This window comes from Emydura macquarii, unplaced genomic scaffold (assembly GCF_026122565.2).
Source record: "Emydura macquarii macquarii isolate MOO-44397 ecotype Brisbane River unplaced genomic scaffold, CSIRO-AGI_Emac_v2 contig_306, whole genome shotgun sequence".
Classification (NCBI taxonomy): domain Eukaryota; kingdom Metazoa; phylum Chordata; order Testudines; family Chelidae; genus Emydura; species Emydura macquarii.
This window is the reverse complement of record NW_027130443.1, coordinates 4697404-4715366: the sequence shown is the minus strand read 5'-3', so window position 1 is coordinate 4715366 and position 17963 is coordinate 4697404. Positions and strand designations below refer to the sequence as shown.

At 61.1% G+C, this 17963-nt stretch overlaps 1 protein-coding gene across 1 annotated transcript in view; it reads right to left on the bottom strand.

Moving 5' to 3' along the window:
• Positions 1 to 17963, bottom strand: part of UNC13A (unc-13 homolog A) — a 77372-nt gene that overhangs the window by 14868 nt on the left and 44541 nt on the right. The window contains exons 28-37 of the mRNA XM_067562030.1: positions 16486 to 16612; positions 14344 to 14440; positions 13183 to 13326; positions 12070 to 12153; positions 9792 to 9869; positions 9432 to 9520; positions 8995 to 9147; positions 7735 to 7858; positions 4357 to 4362; positions 1110 to 1148 (exon numbers count right to left, since the gene is read on the bottom strand). Coding sequence (XP_067418131.1) covers positions 1110 to 1148; positions 4357 to 4362; positions 7735 to 7858; positions 8995 to 9147; positions 9432 to 9520; positions 9792 to 9869; positions 12070 to 12153; positions 13183 to 13326; positions 14344 to 14440; positions 16486 to 16612 — 941 coding nt within the window. The remainder of the gene's footprint in view (positions 1 to 1109; positions 1149 to 4356; positions 4363 to 7734; positions 7859 to 8994; positions 9148 to 9431; positions 9521 to 9791; positions 9870 to 12069; positions 12154 to 13182; positions 13327 to 14343; positions 14441 to 16485; positions 16613 to 17963) is intronic.

Below are 17963 nucleotides of genomic sequence, written 5' to 3'. Positions count from 1 at the left end.
TGTGACAGGCAGAGGGAGTGTTTGGAGGACCTGGATTTCTGTGCCCACCTGGAATGGACTTCTTGGCGTCTGCTCACATACGCAGTGGGGTCCCCCAGGCCCCATGCCTTCCTCGCCTCAACTCTCCAGGTCACGTCCTAGGAGCAGCCACCAGCCTCAGGAACAAACAGGCTCCCTCCTCACCTCAGCCTGGCATAAAATAGCCCGTCCTGCATGCGTGCACTCACACGCCCACGCCCACTCTTCCACTGGCTCCCAAATCAACACACACCGCTACACAATGGCCCGGTTACTGCACCAGGCAGCAGCTCAGTTCATAATCTCCTTGCCCGACACTTGCTGGCAGCTCTGTCCCTGCCCCGGTCTGGGCCACCCGGGCTCTCTGGCGATGCATCACAGAGGGCTGGGTGTGGTGCCTTGCCCCCAGAGCGCCTCATTCTCCTGCACTCGGGGCTGTGGGGGGGCAGATCTCGTCCCTCTAACCATAGGAGCCAGGCCAAGCCACAGGAAGTGTAGGGCTGGGCTGTGGTCCAGCCGCACGGGCACCTTGTTGCTCATTCCCGGCAAACCCTCCCCGTAGGCCCGCCGGGCCATAGCTGGGGCGCCCCCCCCCGCTGCTCAGCTGACCTGCAGCAGCAGCCGTACAGCTCCGGGGAGACCTGGCTCCCTGCACCCACCTGCTCTGCTCCAGCTACCAATGCGGGGGGGGGGGGGGGGGGCATTCTCCCCAGCCCAACCACACCCGCGCCCCCTAGGCAAGACAACACATCCCCACACCTGGACGCCACATGCATGGGTAACCACAGCACATCCAGACCACACAATATACACAGACACACCCCCCCGAAAACACCTCCACGGGTAACTGCTCATGCACACATACCAGACAACACAACACACAACACCACCTCTGTACGACAACACACACACACTCACACACAGAGGCAATGCACATCCAGCCGACACAACGTGTGAAGCAGGACACCTAGGTACGAGGCGCTGGGTCTGTCTCTGCCCAGCTGAATAGAGCAGGGCTGGCAGATTGATGTGACCCGAGGGGCTGACACACAGCTAGCGCAGACAGGCAAAGAAGCTAGAGGGCTAGTTACCTTCTCCGTCCCCTTGCCGTGTTTTCTCAAGAGCGTTCCCTGCGGAAACAACGCCAGAGGTTGATCAATGGGCCAGAGAGGTGTGAGGGCGGGTGCACACGCGTGTGAGCCGTCACTGCAGGGGAAGATGATAGTCCTTCCCTTGCAGCCCTGGGGTCTTTGGCAGCCGGGGATGCAAAAAGAGGAGGAGATGCCAAAGGGAAACATCGCGCCACCTTCTTGTCATGGGACAGTCCTAGTCCCTGACCGTGCTGGAGGGGCGTGTGTGTTGGAGCGGGGCTCAGGCATCCCACCAGCAATCAGAGCCGACGGGAGCAGCCAGCAGCCGAGAAATCACAGTGCGTTGGGAAAAGCAGATGCCGAGCGGCTGGAGGGGAAGCCCAGATGCCCACGCTTGCCGCACAGCAGCAGGGCCCGGCGGCTGAGCATTCTCGTTCCCACAGCCTTGGCGGGCTGGGGGTGGATTGCCGTTTAAATGGGCCGGGCCCTGCCCTCGGCGTGCAGCTAGCGGCTGCCCAAAGGGGCTCGTTCTGGCAGTGACAGTACCCGGCCCTTCACTTGGGCTCAGCGCTTCCAGGCGTTTGGGCACCTCGCGCCCAGGGATTTCGAGGGGCCTTTCCCCTAAGCGTGGCAGCTGCTAGACAGACGGCCCAGCTGTTCGGCTCCGTGCCGCCCCCTGCTCCCCGGGGAGGCTGGCGGGTCTGCGTGAGGGGGGTGGAGTGGGTCACTGCCGGGTTGCTAGTGGATCAGGGGCACAGTCCAACTGCTCCCTTGCCACGCCAGCACTAGCACCACGGAATCATCCTGCAGCGAGACCGGCTCCAAAGGCCTCTCCCCCTGTGGGCCCCTGGAGGTAAACGTGGCATTGGAGACAGCAGGGCAGCGTGCCGGGCTATGCTGCTCTTACACCCATCTAAGGGGGGAAGGGGGCTGATTAGCAGGGGGCACGGGGCAGAGCTGTTAAAGGAGGAGGGGCTGTGCCCAGTCCCAGCAAAGGGAGGAGCTGCCAGGCTCCTTCAGGCGTGTCCTTTGCAAGAGATTTAACAGCACGGCCGGGATCATGCAAGACACCACAGCTGAGCTGGGGGAGCAGAGAGCGGGCAGCCAGGTGGGGTAGGGAGGTGGGAATCCAGACAGGACCAAAATCCCTGGGCGGGATGGGACCCCAGGAATCCACTGGTGGAGAGACAGTGGGGGGGAAGCTCTGAGAAAGAAGCCAAGCAGCAGAGGTAACATGGCCCGTTCAGACCGTCCCCTGGGGCACAGTGCTGCCCCGAGTGGTCCGTCCCGAGGCCGGGACACAAGTTGAAGGCTGCCCGCGCCAGGAAAAGAGGCGTTCCTCTCTCTGCAGGAAATCGGTGGCGAGCAGGCATCGGTCCTGGTGCCAGGCTGGCCTCCACGCAGGGTCTACAATGAGACGGCTACCCGTGCTACCCGGCTCACTGTGCAACGCGCACACCTTCCTAGCCAGCAAGAGCGAGCCCCAAACGGACGTCGGGGCGTCCCCTTTAGAACGCTACAGTGTCGGGGGGAAGGAGCGGCCCTGGACCAGCACCCTCTCCTCATCCGCTGAACGGCTACCACCACCACCATTTAGTAGGACCCACCAAAAACCCCTCCCAGGGGTCGCCCCCTGCTGGCTGTGCATGGAACTGACGGCCTGTTTCCAGACCGGTGCACCACCAAGCACAGCCGACATAAGCGTCTCACACTGCAGCAGAACCGGGGGGTGCGGGAGGGGGAATTCAGCCCGGCAGGTGGCAAAAAGTGCTGATGAAAATGTTTTACACTCACAAAACTATCATGAAAACGCCTGAGGCTGCCCAGCCCTTCGCCAGGAGCCTGTCTGAGACCTAGCAGGCCCCATGCACTAACTATTATTAAAGAATCAGAGCGCCCACCTCCCTGGGTGACTGGGCCCTGCACTGAGCCAGTGGCACGGCTGAGGATGGAACCCAGGAGTCCTGGCTCCCAGTCCCCTGTTCTAACCACTTGAGGTTATTGCCTCTGAAATCAAAGCCCGGACAGTGCCCTTTGCACTGATGACTGAAAATTCAGGAGCCGGGCCTTGTGAACATGTGCTCAAAGTACAAATGCACATAGGGCTGCTATTTAAACACCCGTTATTCACACTCAGTGATCCTTCTTTCAGGAATAACCCATATGAGAGGCCTTATATTTCCAAAGCGCTGCAGCAGCGTGCTCTTAACTCTCATCCCCCATTCAGACGCAGCGCAGTATCATCGCCCTCCTAGGGAAACTGAGGCAGAGCGAGGGGCAGTGTCTCACTCAAGGTCAAATGGCCAGTCAGTGGCGGAGCAGAGAAGAGCTGCCAGGAAGCTTGGTTCTCACGCCCAGGCTCTACGCAGCGGCGTGGTGGAGCTAAGACGCACAGCCTGGTTTGCTATCTATTGCCACGTGCCATTGTCTGGCTTCCCTGCTGCCGGCCCTGCGACGGGAAAAGCAGAAGTGTTCGGCGTGGGATTTCGGACAGCCCCCCTCTCCCGCCCCACCCCACTCCAGCTGGACTGCCGCCCTGCAGTGCCCAGGTTCAACCCAGGCCCCTCTGCATCGCTACGGTCCCCACCCTCAGCCCTTCTGCTAGCTGAGAGCACCGGCTCAAGGGGCATCGCCAACGGGCGCCCGCCAAGACCCAGCAGAGGACGTACAGAGCTCTCTGTTAGGCGTTGCAGGACAGTCCCTTAAATGTAGATGGGCCATTGCTGGCTTGCTTGGACCAGGGAGGCAAACAGCGTTTGTGGGATGGCCACTGAGCAGCGCATGGCAAAGAAACCACCCGCAGCCCTCTACCCACCAGAGCCACGTGGGCACGAAACTGCAGGCCACCATCACTAGGGCCCCTGCCTGCCTCTGAGGCCGGGCTGAGGGAGCTGTCCCCCAGACCACCCCACGTCTCTGCCTGCCACCTCGTCCCCCCACATTGGCCCCCTGCCAGGGCCAGCCATCGTGCGGCTCTGTGGCACTGCCCGAATCCCCCGGCTCTTGGGAGACAGGCTCGCCATGCAGATCTGGGCACGGGGCAGACCAGGGCAGGGAATCTTCCCCCAAATGTCTTAGTTGGTGCCAAGCAGCTGAGCAACGGGGGGGGGGGGCAACGGAGGTGGGGGTCACTTGGGAGAGGGAGCGGGGGGGGGCGCGGGCAGCCACACAAGACAATAAACAGCTGAGATCAGAACCGACACACAGCAGACAGACAGACAGACAGACAAGGAGCTGCCGTACTTACAATCATCTGCCATTGTGTGGGGAGCGGAACAATTGGAGAGAACAACCATCACATGAGTGTCACATCCACCCGCCTCCCTGCCCCCCCGGCCAGCCTGCCCACCGCCAACACCAGGCCCGCTCGCCCCACCGCCTCCCAACCCCCAGGAATAAACACTCTGGCAGGCCCAGAGACCCAGGGTGCAAGGGGCTGAGCTGGGAGTGGTCCCCGGCGATGGGGACTCTGGAGGGGGGGATCCCCAGCGACAGGGAGTCTGGAGGGGTGCAGATCCCTGGTGATGGGGGCTCTGGAGAGGTGGGGGGGATCCCCGGCAATGGGGACTCTGGAGGGGTGGGATCCCCAGTGACAGGGATTCTGGGAGGGGTGGGATCCCCGGAGATGGGGGCTCTGGAGGGGCGGGATCCCTGGCTCTGGGGGGGGATCCCCGGCCCCGGGGGCTCTGGAGGGGCGGGGATACATAAGACCCAGAAGAATAAAACCAGCAGCCACCAAAACATGCCCCCTCCCCCCAACACAGTCCCTTGCCAACCCCACAAGCACGCCCACTGTGCCCACGGAAGCTCATTTCCACCCTGCCCTGGCTCCCTTCCCATCCCGCCCCCAGCCCTCCTCTGCTCTCCGCGCCCTGCACTGCCAGGGCTGCAGACGGTGCAGGCTGATCTCTCGCCAGCCTGTTTCTTTTTGCTCATCCAGTGAGGATGGGCCAGGCTGAACGATCGCACCTTCTCCATCTCTGTCCTACCAGCCCCCCTGCACTGGGGCGCGTGTGAACTCTGAGCGGGTGTGTGTGTGTGTGGGGCGAGGTGGGGGACACAGTGCGGCAGAGCGTCACCAGCTGCCTGCCGCCTGCAAGGTTACATACTCAGCCATGACCTAACCCCAGAAGCCAGGATCCCCCCACTTCCTCCGAGTTCTGTGGGTGCCGCATTGGCCCTGCGGAACAATACTGTGTGTGCGTGTTGGGGGAACCGGTCTGGTCCATTATAGGACAGGACAGCCCACGCCAGAAAGGGTGTTCAACCTCAAAATAAAGATCTATAAACAAAAGGAAAACACCGAGCGAGCTAACCCTCTAGGAGTCCTTTCGAATAAATAAACCCTGGTCCTTGTGTCTCATTAACAGTGTGAGAGGCAGAACCCCCTGCTCCCGAGGAGAGAAACCCGGGCCAGCGGCAAAACCCTTCTCTACTGCTCAGAAGCTGTAATTAACAAGTCTTAATGGCCAAATCACCGGCTTTCATATTGAAAATGCCCAGCACTCATTTTCAGTGACCATATTCATGCAGGGCTCACTCGATGCTAAAGTGCAGCCGCCTCTGGAGTGTAACCCAGCAGCTGTTTAACAGCGCACAGTAATGGCTACGCAAGGGTGTAGTCAGGAAGTGGAGAATTTCAGATCCAAATGAATGTGCAATGGGGAATCACTGAAATTCATCAGGACATGGAGGTTAACCCCCGGGGGGCTTCCAAAATGCACCCTGGGGTCCTTAACAAACGTAGAAAACCAGCAACCTCCAGGAGGGAAGCCCCACATTGATACATTTGTTCAACGCTGAGCACCATCACCACTCCCTGCACAGTTCTGGGGTTGTCTTAGAGGTCACAGACCTAGCAAGCCATGCTCTGCTTAGCTGTGACAGGAGGGGCTAACGCCGCAGCCTGCTTAGTTCTAGAGTGGCTGAGATAAACGGCTCTGATTTAAAATGCGTGCGGGGAAGGGTCATGGCTGTACCACAGCGTGGTGGCAGAAAGCAACCTCTGCTTCTGTGTAAGGGAGATTCCATATCATTCTGCTGTCTGGGGTTCTGTGACTCATGGCACGAGGGTGCCAGATCTCTGATCCTCAAAATACCGCAGCCGTCGGCTTGTGGGCCAGACAGTTCCCAGCACTGCAGCAGTGGCAACCGCGCTGTAGAACGAGTGACTCGGGAGTGACGGAGAGCGGCCGGCTGGAATGCCAGAACACTCCTCCGAGGGGGATTTGTGCATCTGTTTGCCTGGGCAGATCTCCCCGAGGAGCAGCGGTTAGCCCGTGCCATAGGCTCCGAACGAGTGAAAATCGCCCATTATCGGGGACAGGCCAGGTAGACTAGGAAAAACACTAGGAAATTCCCATGCAAAAAGCTTCACTGAAGTGAAGTGGATGGGCCAGCAGCCTTCTCAGGAAGCCTCAGCTGAGTGTTTCCATTTAAGGGGAAACCTGCCCAAACCCTTTAGAAAGCCTGGAAATTCAAAGGTAACGTTCCGGTAAAAAACCGAGCGTGGTGGCAGGGCATGGGGCCAGCAGGCCAGGTCCCTCGGGAGCAGAGATCCCCAAACTTGTTTGGTTGCACCCACCCTTACCCGGCCCGTGCCCCCCGGGGAGCCATGTCAGGAGCCGGTGCTGGGAGCAGGGCTGAGGCCTGGTCAGGGCTGGAGCTGCATTCGGGAGCTGGGGGCGGGAGCGGGGCTGGGAGTGGAGCCGTGGTGTGACCGGGGGCCACCGCCAGGAGCAGAGCCGTGGTCAGGAATGGAGCCAGGAGCCTGGGCTGGGGCCAGGGCCGGAGCTGCAGCTGGGAGTGGGGCTGGGGCCCAAGACAGAGCAGAGCTGGGGACACAGCGGGGCTAGGTGATGCTCCCTCCTGGGCCCCACCACGCTCCCTGGCTGCATCCCTCCATCCACCCCAGCCCCAGGGCTGCCAGCATGGCTGGCACAGCTGGGGAGGACCCTGGCCGGGGGGCATCTCAGGGGGCTCTTTCTACCTACCTTAAGGGCTCTTTATGCAACATGTGGAGAACCTCAGAGGCCCCCAGGAGCCCCCCTGCAAATCCCCTACGTAGACAGATCCCCCTTGCTTGACCCCACCCCAGCCCTCCCACCCTGGGACGACCCAGCACATGTTCTCTGCCCCACGCCCAGAGACCGACGCCTGCCCAGTGCCTTGTGCGAAGGGGGCAGACTGGGGGGCTCAGAGGAAGGGGGGGCGCCATGGTTCCACGTCTGCTACGGAAGTGGGAGGCCTGAATTCCTGCCCCTCTGTGCTGTGGCCCTGGAATGGGGCCGGAGCAGAGGGCCGAGGTGGGAACTTGTTCCTCCAGCCAGGCCCGTATTCCCCTGGGTCGTTCAGGGCATGTACGCATGGGGGGGAGTTTCCTCCCCTCCCCGTCAAAGTGATCTGGAAACGGCTTGGACTTTGGGCGAGGCAGGGAAGCCCGGCCACCAGTTTTGTGAGCCGCCTGAGCGCTGGGGCTAGTGGGTGCCTGGCTGGGCACGCGATGCCCTGGCTGACGTGGAGCTGGGGGCGCTGGAGCAGACTGCCTCTGCCGGAGCTTCCACCAAGGAGCGCCCCCGGGCCAGGCCTGCCCCAGCACCGGCCCTCCCCGACCCCTAAAGCTCACCGTCTGGTCGGTGAGCGGCGGGAGGACGATGGTTTTCTCCATGGTGTTCATCACCAGCTTCCACAGCTCCTTGAGCACCCGCTTCAGCACCGTCTTCTCGCAGATCTTGGCGAAGAGAGTCAGGCTGGGGACACACGCGGCAGGGAGAAGATGGGCAGGGGCTCTGGGTGTGCCATGACCCCCCCCACACACAGTGCCCCTGCTACACCACAAACACACACACACACACACACACACACACACACACACACACACAGTGCCCCTGCTACACCACAAACACACACACACACACACAGTGCCCCTGCTACACTAGACACACACACACACAATGCCCGCTACACTACACTACACCACACACACACACACACAGAGTGCCCCTACTACACTACACACACACACACACACACACACAGTGCCCCTGCTACACCACACACACACACACTCACAGTTCCCCACTATACTACAAACACACACACAGAGTGCCCCTACTATACTACGCCCACACACCCACACCCACTCTCAGCCCCCCCACACAGTGTCCCTGCTACACACACACACACACACACACACACACAGAGTGCCCCTGCTACATTAAGCCCCCTCACATATCCTCCCCCCACACACCGGGGGAGGCGAAGGAACGCCCGGCTGGGACGTGCCCCGGGGGCCGGGGGCTCGCCTAGGAGCATGGGGGGAGGGCAGAATGGTGGAGTGGGGCAGGGCAGGGCTGGGCCAGCTCCACGGGGGGTGGCAGGGAAAGGGCAGAGGGCACATGGCCGGGGCACAGAGAGAGTGTGTCCTAGGGACAGCAGGGACCAGGTGGGCGCGGTCCATGGGGGCAGAGAGGCACCTGCATCCGCAGCAGGGGCTCACGGGAACCATGCCTGGGCCCAGCAGAGCACCCGGTGGCACTGCCCGCTGAGCTCCATGCCTGGCCCTCCACAAGCCTCTGGGCAGAACGGCCCAGTCACCCTGCCAAGTGCGGGCCACAGCCTGCCCTCCCCCCGCTGCGCCCTCCCCAGCCCTGCACTACCCGCCCCAGCCCCACCGGCCCCGCTCTGCCCCCCAGCCCTGCACTACCCGCCCCAGCCCCACTGGCCCCGCTCTGCCCCCCAGCCCTGCACTACTCGCCCCAGCCCCACCGGCCCCGCTCTGCCCCCCAGCCCTGCCCCCCCCCAGCCCCACCGGCCCCGCTCTGCCCCCCAGCCCTGCACTACCCGCCCCAGCCCCACCGGCCCCGCTCTGCCCCCCAGCCCTCACTTGCTGTCCAGCAGGTCCATGATGGGCTGAAGGACGTTGTCGGCGTCTTGGGCGACGCTGCTGCAGGCGCTGGCGGGGACGTTCCCGGTGCCCTTCACTTGGCTCAGGATGTCGCCCATCTGCTTCACGCACTCCTCAATGTGGGGCTGGAAACTGGGAGCCATAGGTGGCTCCATGAGCAAGGGCTCTGGCAACTCCCGCCCGCCCCATTCCCACAGGTTATGGGGAATCCACCCTCCCCAATGCCAGAGGCTCCAGGGACCCCCCATCCCTGCACACACTTGTTCCTGGGACCCCTCATTGCTGCAAGCTCCGGGGACCCCTCCCATCCTCGCCCCAAACCCGATCGTGTCCCTCAGCCCCAGAATCACCATACTAGGAGCAGGGGCTGATCCTGGGCTTTGCCCCAGAGGATTCGCCCCCTCCGCCCAGCCTACCTGGTGGCAAAAACGCGGCTGAGCTCATCCAGGACGTTGTTGAGTTTCACCTGCAGCTCCTTCAGGATGTCGCTGGCCTCAGCATCCAGCTGGAAGGAGGGACGTGGTTAACAGACAGCCTGCGCCTCCGTGGGCGGCACGTGACAATGCACAGGGCACAGGGAGCCCAGGGGCTGGGAGACGGGGGGGGCCAACGCATCGCCATGCACTGGGGTCCAGTGGCATCTTGCGGGGGGCGGGGGATCCCTTCGGACCGGGACGTCCCACTGCGGAGCGTCACTAGGGGAATCGTGGAAACGTCCCTTTACCCTTGGGGGGGCACCTCCTCCCTGAGAGAGGGCAGAGCACCCCTGTACAAACCTCCTTCCCCCCCATGGCTTCAAACATCTTCTCCAGCTGGACGCGGAGCTGCTGAATGTTGTTCATCAGGATGCAGGGCTAGAGGGGGACCAGACGGAGAGGCGGTTAGCGTGGGATGCTCACACCCGGCCGGAGAGGCGGTTAGCGCGGGATGCTCACACCCGGACACAGAGGCGGTTAGCGTGGGACGCTCACACCCGGCCGGAGAGTCGGTTAGCGCGGGATGCTCACACCCGGCCGGAGAGGCGGTTAGCGTGGGATGCTCACACCCAGCTGTCTGTGATCACAGCCACCGGGGACATAGCACCGGCCAGACCTGCTCAACCCCGAGGTCCATCTCACCGGGTGTCCTATCTCTGGCAGTCGCCAGCACCAAATACTTCAGAAGATGGCGTGAAAACCCGGCAAGAGCAGTTGGGGGATAAGCTGCCTCCCTCGCCATCAGCTCTCCGGGTTTGGCTGAAGGACTGAAGCGTTCGACCGCCGTCCCAACACTTGTGCTGGCCTGAACTATGGATCCTTGGAGCCGTGCTGCAGGCCTGAGTCCAGTGCTTGCCCAACCCGGGCCGGTGGAGCCCTCGCCTGCATCCTTCGCTCACGGTACAGATCAAGGCTCGGCCGGCCCCAATGGGGGATCTAAAGCCACATGAGCCACCTGGATAAGTGGCCTCCATGCCAGAGACACTGAGCCCCCTCAGTGCTCCTGGAGATCACTGGGGGTGGGGGTGCTAGGCACCTGCAATTCAGGAGACCTCGCGGGCCCCTGGAAAGTCAGCCGCAGAGCAGGGGGCAGAAGCGAAATCTCCCGATTCCCAGAGCTGGTGCTTTTGTTTCTAGCTAGGGGAGGGGTAGCTGGGGGGTCCCGTCCCTGGCGTCAGTGGGTGCCCGTGTGGCAGAAGGAGGGGAGGCGGAGAGGTCAGCGTCGCAGCATTTTCCAGAAGAGGGGTCTCGGCCCACGTGACTCTCGATGGGCGCGAGGAGGGGCTCCAGACTGTCAGCAGCTCACAGGCCCCAAACTCCCCGTCCCACCTTCCTCCAACTCCCCCGCTGCACTGGCTCGCCGTGCTTGGAGCGGGCGTGACACACACAGGAGAGGCCCGTTGCTCTCTGTTCACGGGCGCAGGGCACCTGGGGCTGGTTTCCCAGCTCTTTGGCCCAGCGTGGAAATTCCCAGGGGCTCACTGGCTGTGGGGCAGGGGCAGAGCCGGGAGCGGGTCGGCGCTGCTGTTCCACCCATTCGTCTGGCTGACGCCGGGCCAAATCCACTCCCATGTGCAACTCTAGCCACGCCAATGGAGTTACGCCTCCGGGTGAATTTGGCCGGCTGGTCTGAGGATGCAAACTCCCCTAGAGCGTGCAGATGGGATCTATCTACAACCCAGCCAGCCTGACGGCGGCACCTTCAGACCCTCAGAGCCCGCTCTGAGCTGGTGGCGGGACTGCCAGTTACATCAGAGTCCATGGAGTGACTCTGGAGTCTCCCCGCTATGACTGAGCGCAGTCTGACCCTTTAGCTCCATAATTAAGGGAGCTCCCAGGGCCTGACTCTGCTCTCACCCCTGCTTTACATCACTGTAACTCAACGGACTTTGATGCAATGACTCCTGATTTACACCAACACCAGTTGGCGAAATGGGCCCTTAGGAATCCAGCCACCTCTGTGCATGATTAAAGGGAGTGGGTCTCATCGGTGAGAAACAGGGCTGTATCCTGGCGCCTTTGCACACCCGCCCAAGGGAAGGCGTGCATGGCCTGCCTGCTCGTGTGGGGGCTGGATGGGTGTGTAAGCATGAGCGGGTGTGCAAGGGGCAGCGTACAGCGGGTGCCTGTCTGTCTGCCGGTCACCAGGCAGGAGGTGTGGAGCTGGGATCCGGGGCAGATCCTCTGCTCCCCAGACTCTGGTGGGTTTGGAGGTGATGTGCTTTGACTCTGCCCACTGGAGAGACACGGGCCAGCTGCCAAGTTCAGATCCCCGTGTGGATCCAAAGCATCCCAGGGGTTAGGAGCCAGCTCAGACAAGGTGCTGCGGGGACTGACAGACTCACGCCTGGGGACGGGCATCCCAGAGTCACATAAGACCCGAGAGCAGCTGGCAAACAGCAGAGACTGGGCCCTGCAAGACAGTCAGAAAAGAACAGAGAGAAAAAGAGGAGAGGCGCAGACAGGGCCTGGGCACAGAGGAGACAGGAGCTAATTGCTTCCAGCAGGGATCTGGCCTGGACACACCACGGCAGAGAGTGGCCCTGCCAATCGGAAGGCAAGAGAGCAGAGCACTCACCACTTTCTCCTTCTCCTTGGCGCAGTAGGAAGCGAAGTCCTTGGAGATGATCTCGGCGTATTGCAGGAGCACGTTGCTGATGGTCTGCAGGCAGGAGGCGCCGGGCCGGGGGCAGAGCAGACAGAGGGAGTGGAGCCAGCGGGAAGGAGCAAAGGAAGGACAGGCAAGAGAAAAGGAAAGGAACAAGCGAGAGGGTGAAATCCACAGTGAGCTGGTCTGAAATAAACTGCCCAACCGCTGCACTGGGCCTAAGCAGCTGCAAATCGACGTCCAGGGAACAACGCGGTCCCTGTTCTGTGTGCAAAGGCGTGACATCGGGGTGGGTGGGCAGGTTGGTGGGGATGCCGTCAGCCCCCTCCCATTCCCACTCTTGGCCCCCCACAACTTTTTGTTAACTAAGACATGAACAGACCCTTTAAAATCCCGTTCCTCGTCCCCGTACTGCCCAGGGGGAGGCGCTGAAGACACATGCAAGGGCAGGAGGCACTGTCCAGAGCTGCCGTTCCTCCCCAGCACCAGTGCTTCAGGTTTGCATGGCTGGCACCGTGTGCGCCCCCCTTCCCTACCCGAGGGAGGGGCCTAGGGACAGGAGCGCACGCCCAGCTCCTTGGCCAGGCCGAGTCCCGGGGAGAGCCGATATGCAGACGTGGGGCAGGAAGTGCAGGGCTCAGCTCCCTTCCCGCTGGTGTCGCTCCGTGGAAGTCAGTGGAGTGACCCCCGAGTTACCCATGATACGAGGAGATTCAAGCCTGTAGCGTTTCCTTAATCTGGGAGCTAGAGATCCCGGGGTAACCACTCGGTTTGCCTGTGCCCAGCAGCCTCGACAAAGAGTCCCCTTCATTTACAAGACGGGCCAGTCCTAGCCTTCTCCATCCTCGGGGCACCGCAGTCTCTGCCACTGGCCAGGGTAGCAACCTCCCTGCCTGTGCAGCCCGCGAGAACGCGGCTGATGGACTGCGAGGCAGCAGAGGCTGGTCCAGTTGAGGTCTTCTCTGTGTCAGCTGGGACCATCGTCGTCCAGGGGCGGGGATCACAGCTGTGCAGGACACAGGGCTGGCCGTGGCAAGCCCCTGTTGGACCCAGACCATCCCCTCGCCCCACTGGGCTCCCTACCTTGGCAAACCTGCGCATGTAGTGCCCGATGATCTGCGGGTCGGGGCACTCCAGCTTCTTGATGATCTCAAAGCTCTGGTTCAGCTGGGAGAAGACATCCACCACGGAGCAGGAGAAGAGAGCGTGCTCAGAGGTTTGCTGGAACTGGGGAGAGGGACAGACAGGGGGGCAGAGGAAAGAACGGGTTATTTCCTGGGCTCATAGCTATCGCCTAGGGCCTGGGTGACACATCACAGACAGCTTCAGAGCCGACCGCTGCACTGTTCCTGTGTTCTGCCTTCATCTGAGTATCCCACCGCGCTTGGCGAAGGCAGGTGAGTATCCCATCGTATAGATGGGGAAACTGAGGCACTGAGCGGGGCTGTGACTGGCCCAAGGTCACACAGGAGTCAGGTGCTAAACAGGAAATAGAATCCAGGAGTCTCTAGTCCCAGTTCCCTATTCAAATCAGGGCTCCTCTCTTCATAAATCCAGCCGCCAACCTTGGCCTCCAAGCTGCCTGGCTTCTGCAAGATAAGCCCTGCACGCTCACGATAACAGGCTCCCTGGCCATGTCCCTGCCAGTGCCTGATTCAAGTTGGAGGATCAGAAATAACCGTATCCGGCACTGGGCCAGTCCCAGGGGAGACCCAGAAGTGCATTGGCAGCAAACAATGAAAAACAACAGGGGGGAAATGAACTGCTCTCCCACCATGTGTGGCCTGGGTTTGCCCCGTTCTGGGGGATGACCTGGGTCGGATCTCTTTTCTCTCTCCCGTCGTCACTGGGTTTGCCAAGGTGTGGGTAGGCTGGGCGGTTGGGCTGGTTTCCCACCCCATGGGGCAGAGGTTCTCTGGTGCCAGCTGGCAAATGTGGTTGCTTCTTATGCACCTTAGATCTTGACACATACATTTGCCCCACCCGGCCCCCCTCGTTCACACGGGAAGGTGGAGTACTACATGCGGGCCTCGGAGGGGAGCTGCATGCAAAATCCTAACGTGCAAGGGCTGTCCTGACTGAGGGTTAGAATCTGAGGGCTGACTCTCTGCTCACTCACCCCAATGGAAACCCCAGTGCCCTATCCCCGCAGGAGAGGAGAATCACACTCCTAGAACGGAGACTCGGAGCCTGGGCTAGAGACGCACCCACCCCCGGGTGGAGGGTTTCGGCTCTATACCATACCCCGTCTTTCTTGTCCCTCTCCAGCGCTCCATGCAGGAAATCCCGGGACACTTCCTCGTTTTCGTCCAGCCACTGGATAACGAAAGGCTCAAACCAGCTGGAAGAGAAAGAGACCAGGAGGGTGCAGGCGGGGCGGCGAGGAAGGGTCTCACGGCCCCGTTGTTTGCAATAAAACTCCAACAAGCCCAAGAGAAAGAAGGGACAATAAGTCGGCTTGATGTGATACGCCATCCCTGCACAGTCGGCGCTCTGCATCCTGCCCGCAGAGACCACCCAGCAGAGGGGAACAGAGGGATTCCCCGCCCTCGGTTACTCCAGGGTGGATCTGACACTAACTCCACCGGCTTCTCCTCCCCCACCCACAGTCCCACTGAGCCCAGCTCTGCACTCTCCGGGATAGCTCAGGGCAGCTCCCGCAGGCCACTGGAACTGCACTAACATAACCGGCAAGACAGTTGCGCCCACTGGCGTCTCTGGAGCGGCTCCTGATTTACACTGGGGAAAATGAGAGGGGAATCAGGCCTGAGTCCCATCGCCCTGTTCCCAGGTAAACCCGAGCAGGAGGGACCATCCTCTCAGTCTCCGGGGCGCTGGGCACCCACAAAGAGAAGCTTCAGGGGTTCAGCGCCTCTGACAATCAGGCCTTGTGCATTCAAACCTGAACCCTCACATTGCTCTGTCCACAGACCCCTGCCTAGAGAAGGATGGGTCCTGGCCCTGCCTTGTGCCGCAGGGACGTGCGGCGTTTCCCCGTCTCCCAGGAACTCTCATGAAGCTGGGTGCGGAGGACATTGACCCTTTAGCTGCTGGATTAAAATACTAGCACTGGTACCTCGTATTGACCCCCGGGGGAATCAACTGGAGCACGGCAGCTCCCTGATTGGCCCCTTTAGACCCTCCCCCAAATGGCCTCTCCCATGGAGCCTATTAAGCAGGTAGCGAAGTCAGAGACAAGGCGGGATTCGGTGCTGGAGGGGAATCGGTCCCCGGGATCCCAGAGGAGGCAAGTGTTGGTTTTCTGTCTCGGCTCCCGTCTGATCTGCAGCTCAGCAAACCGGCACAGCGCGCAGGAGAATCAATGCCGCAGCTGGGATGCGGGCCCGGCTCCCTGGGCTCCTGCAGTTTAATTACTGATAAAGAGCTATTGATCCCTCGTGCCCCTTCATTTCCCGATGGCTGGAGGGAGGGAGACAGCTGGGGCACACTCGCTGCAGAGTTGTAAAGGCAGAACGAGCTCCGGGGAACAGCCAGCAGCAGCCTGGAAACTGGCTGGCTCTGGACCTGCCAGGGACTAGGCAATGCCTGCTCAGCTCTCCGGTGGGGCGCCCAAGATGCTAGCCGTGGAGTCAGGGTGGCCAGCCCTTCCCACCGCTCGGCGATCAGCACCAGCGCACGTGCGTCACCTCGAAATGGAAGGAAATGACAGTCCAGCTGCAAGTGCATCCCTACGCTTAGAGGAGAAGTGGGTGCAGAACAGAAGGGAGGGGGAGGAGGAGGTAGCTACGTCAGAGGCACAGGGTGGTAAGATCCTGTTCTTCTCCTCAAGTCTGTTTCACTCTCCTTTTTCACCCCAGTGTTAGACGTGCGCCTTGCCCAATGCCCCAGTCCAGCAGCTGAGGGGTTAAATGCACCTTCCTCTCCCGCGTGAGTAGCGCTCCAGAGGTCTGAGTCTCCCCCGCCTAGCACCCTGGGCTGGCATTTGCACCCGGGTGGGTGGGGGGGAAATGCAGCAGATCTGGATGCATGAGTGTAAATGGCTGCATGAGGGTTCGGGCAGCAGAGAACCAGCCCCCGACTGCACCGTGCTCCCAGTGCCTGGGAACACATGACACACACTGTTGCAACCAATGTTCTGTCTCACACCCCTGTGAGTTTCTTAATGAGTCTCTGAGAGGTGACCGGGCCGAAGAGCAGCCTGGGAGCTGCTGGTGTGAAGGGCACCGGCTCTGTGCCCAGCTCCTTGCAATCTTCCTCCTGCTTTTAACTAAAAGCTACTGCTGTCTAAAGTGGCCACTTGGGAATCCCCGGCCCCTGACCCTCCCGTCAGGCACCCATGGCTCAGACCCAGCCTGAGAAGTGAGGCTGCTCCCGCCGCCCTCCCCGTTAGCCGGCCGGCTGACCCCCTGCGGCGCCAGGACTTACGCGGGGTATTCGGGGACGCGGGTCTTGAAGGACGGGAGCTCGGTCACATACTCGTTATAAAGCCATTTCACTTTGAAGTGCAGGTTCATGTAGTCGGCGCTTTTACACAGGCGGTGCTTGTCGTGCTCTGCGGGCGAGGGGAGAGAGGCAGGTCAAGGGCGGGGGGGGGGGGGAGGGGGATCCCACCCTCGCTTCAGTCCCCCACCCCTTGCCCATCCTCGGGCTGAATCCCAAAGCCCTGGCTCAGGCTAAGACCCGTCCTGAGAGGCAGGCCAGGCACGGTGCCCCGGGGGAGGGAGGTCAGCGGGGCTCGATGCAGCGGGAGCCATGCTAGGGACCCCCGGGCCCTGGTATTGTCCTGCACCCTTGTGCAATGGGCAGCGGGGGTGGGGACTCTCCAGGCTGGAGAGATGGGGCTCCAAGGCTGGAGGCCCCTCTGCCCCACAGGCTGCTAGCCTGGGCACAGCGGAGAGCGGCCATTGGCCATCAGGCGAGCAGGGAGCCAGAGATTCACTCGGGCTGCCTTTGTTCCCAGGTGGAGTTAAACCCAGCGCTGTGTTCCTGGAGATGCTAGAACAGCCCTCCCTGCCCTGTGAGCAGGGGCTGGGAGCGTCAGGCTCGCGACCTGCCCGGCTTATCAGCAGGAAGGTTCAGAGGTGACTAAAAAAGTGAGGACCATTCAGCTTAGCGAAGAGATGGCTGAGATGCAATAGAGGTCTACGAAATCATGAACGGGGCAGAGAAAGTGACTTGGGAAGTGTTCCCGCAATTCAAAAACCAGGGGTCACCTGAGGGCATTAGTAGGCAGCAGGCGTAATACAAACAAGAAGAGGTACTTTTTCACACAGTGCACAGTTCACCTGTGGAACTCATTGCCAGGGGATGTTGGGAAGGCCGAAAGTATAACTGGGTTCAAAACAGAACTGGGTAAGTTCATGGGGGCTAGGTCCATCAATGGCTATTTGCCAAGGTGGTCAGGGACGCAAGCCCATGCTTGGGGCGACTCTAGCCCTCTTAGTGCTGGAAACCAGGAGCGGAAGACAGGGTGGCTCACTCCATAACTGGCCTGCTCTGGACATGCCCCCCAAAGCTCTGGCCTGGGCCGCTTTTGGAGACAGGATACTGGACAAGATGGCCCAGTCTGACCCAGTCTGGCAGCTCTGATGTTCTTATGATTGTGGTCTAGAAGGCCCAGATCCTCTAAGATCCACTGAAATCAATGGACGTTAGGAGCATAAATACCTTCGAGGACATGGGCTCAGCACCTAGCTAGACAAGGTATCTGACGGCTGGGGCCCTTTCATCCAGTGGCTAACGGCCCGAGCCCAATGAAGCCCAATGGCTGGAGGAAAACTCAGACCGGAAACAAGGTGCAAATTCTAAACCGGAAGGGCGACTGAGGCATCTTCCCCAGCTACCTGGTGGATTCATCATCCGCTCTCGGGGTCTTTAAATCAAGCATGGGTGCATTTCTAAAG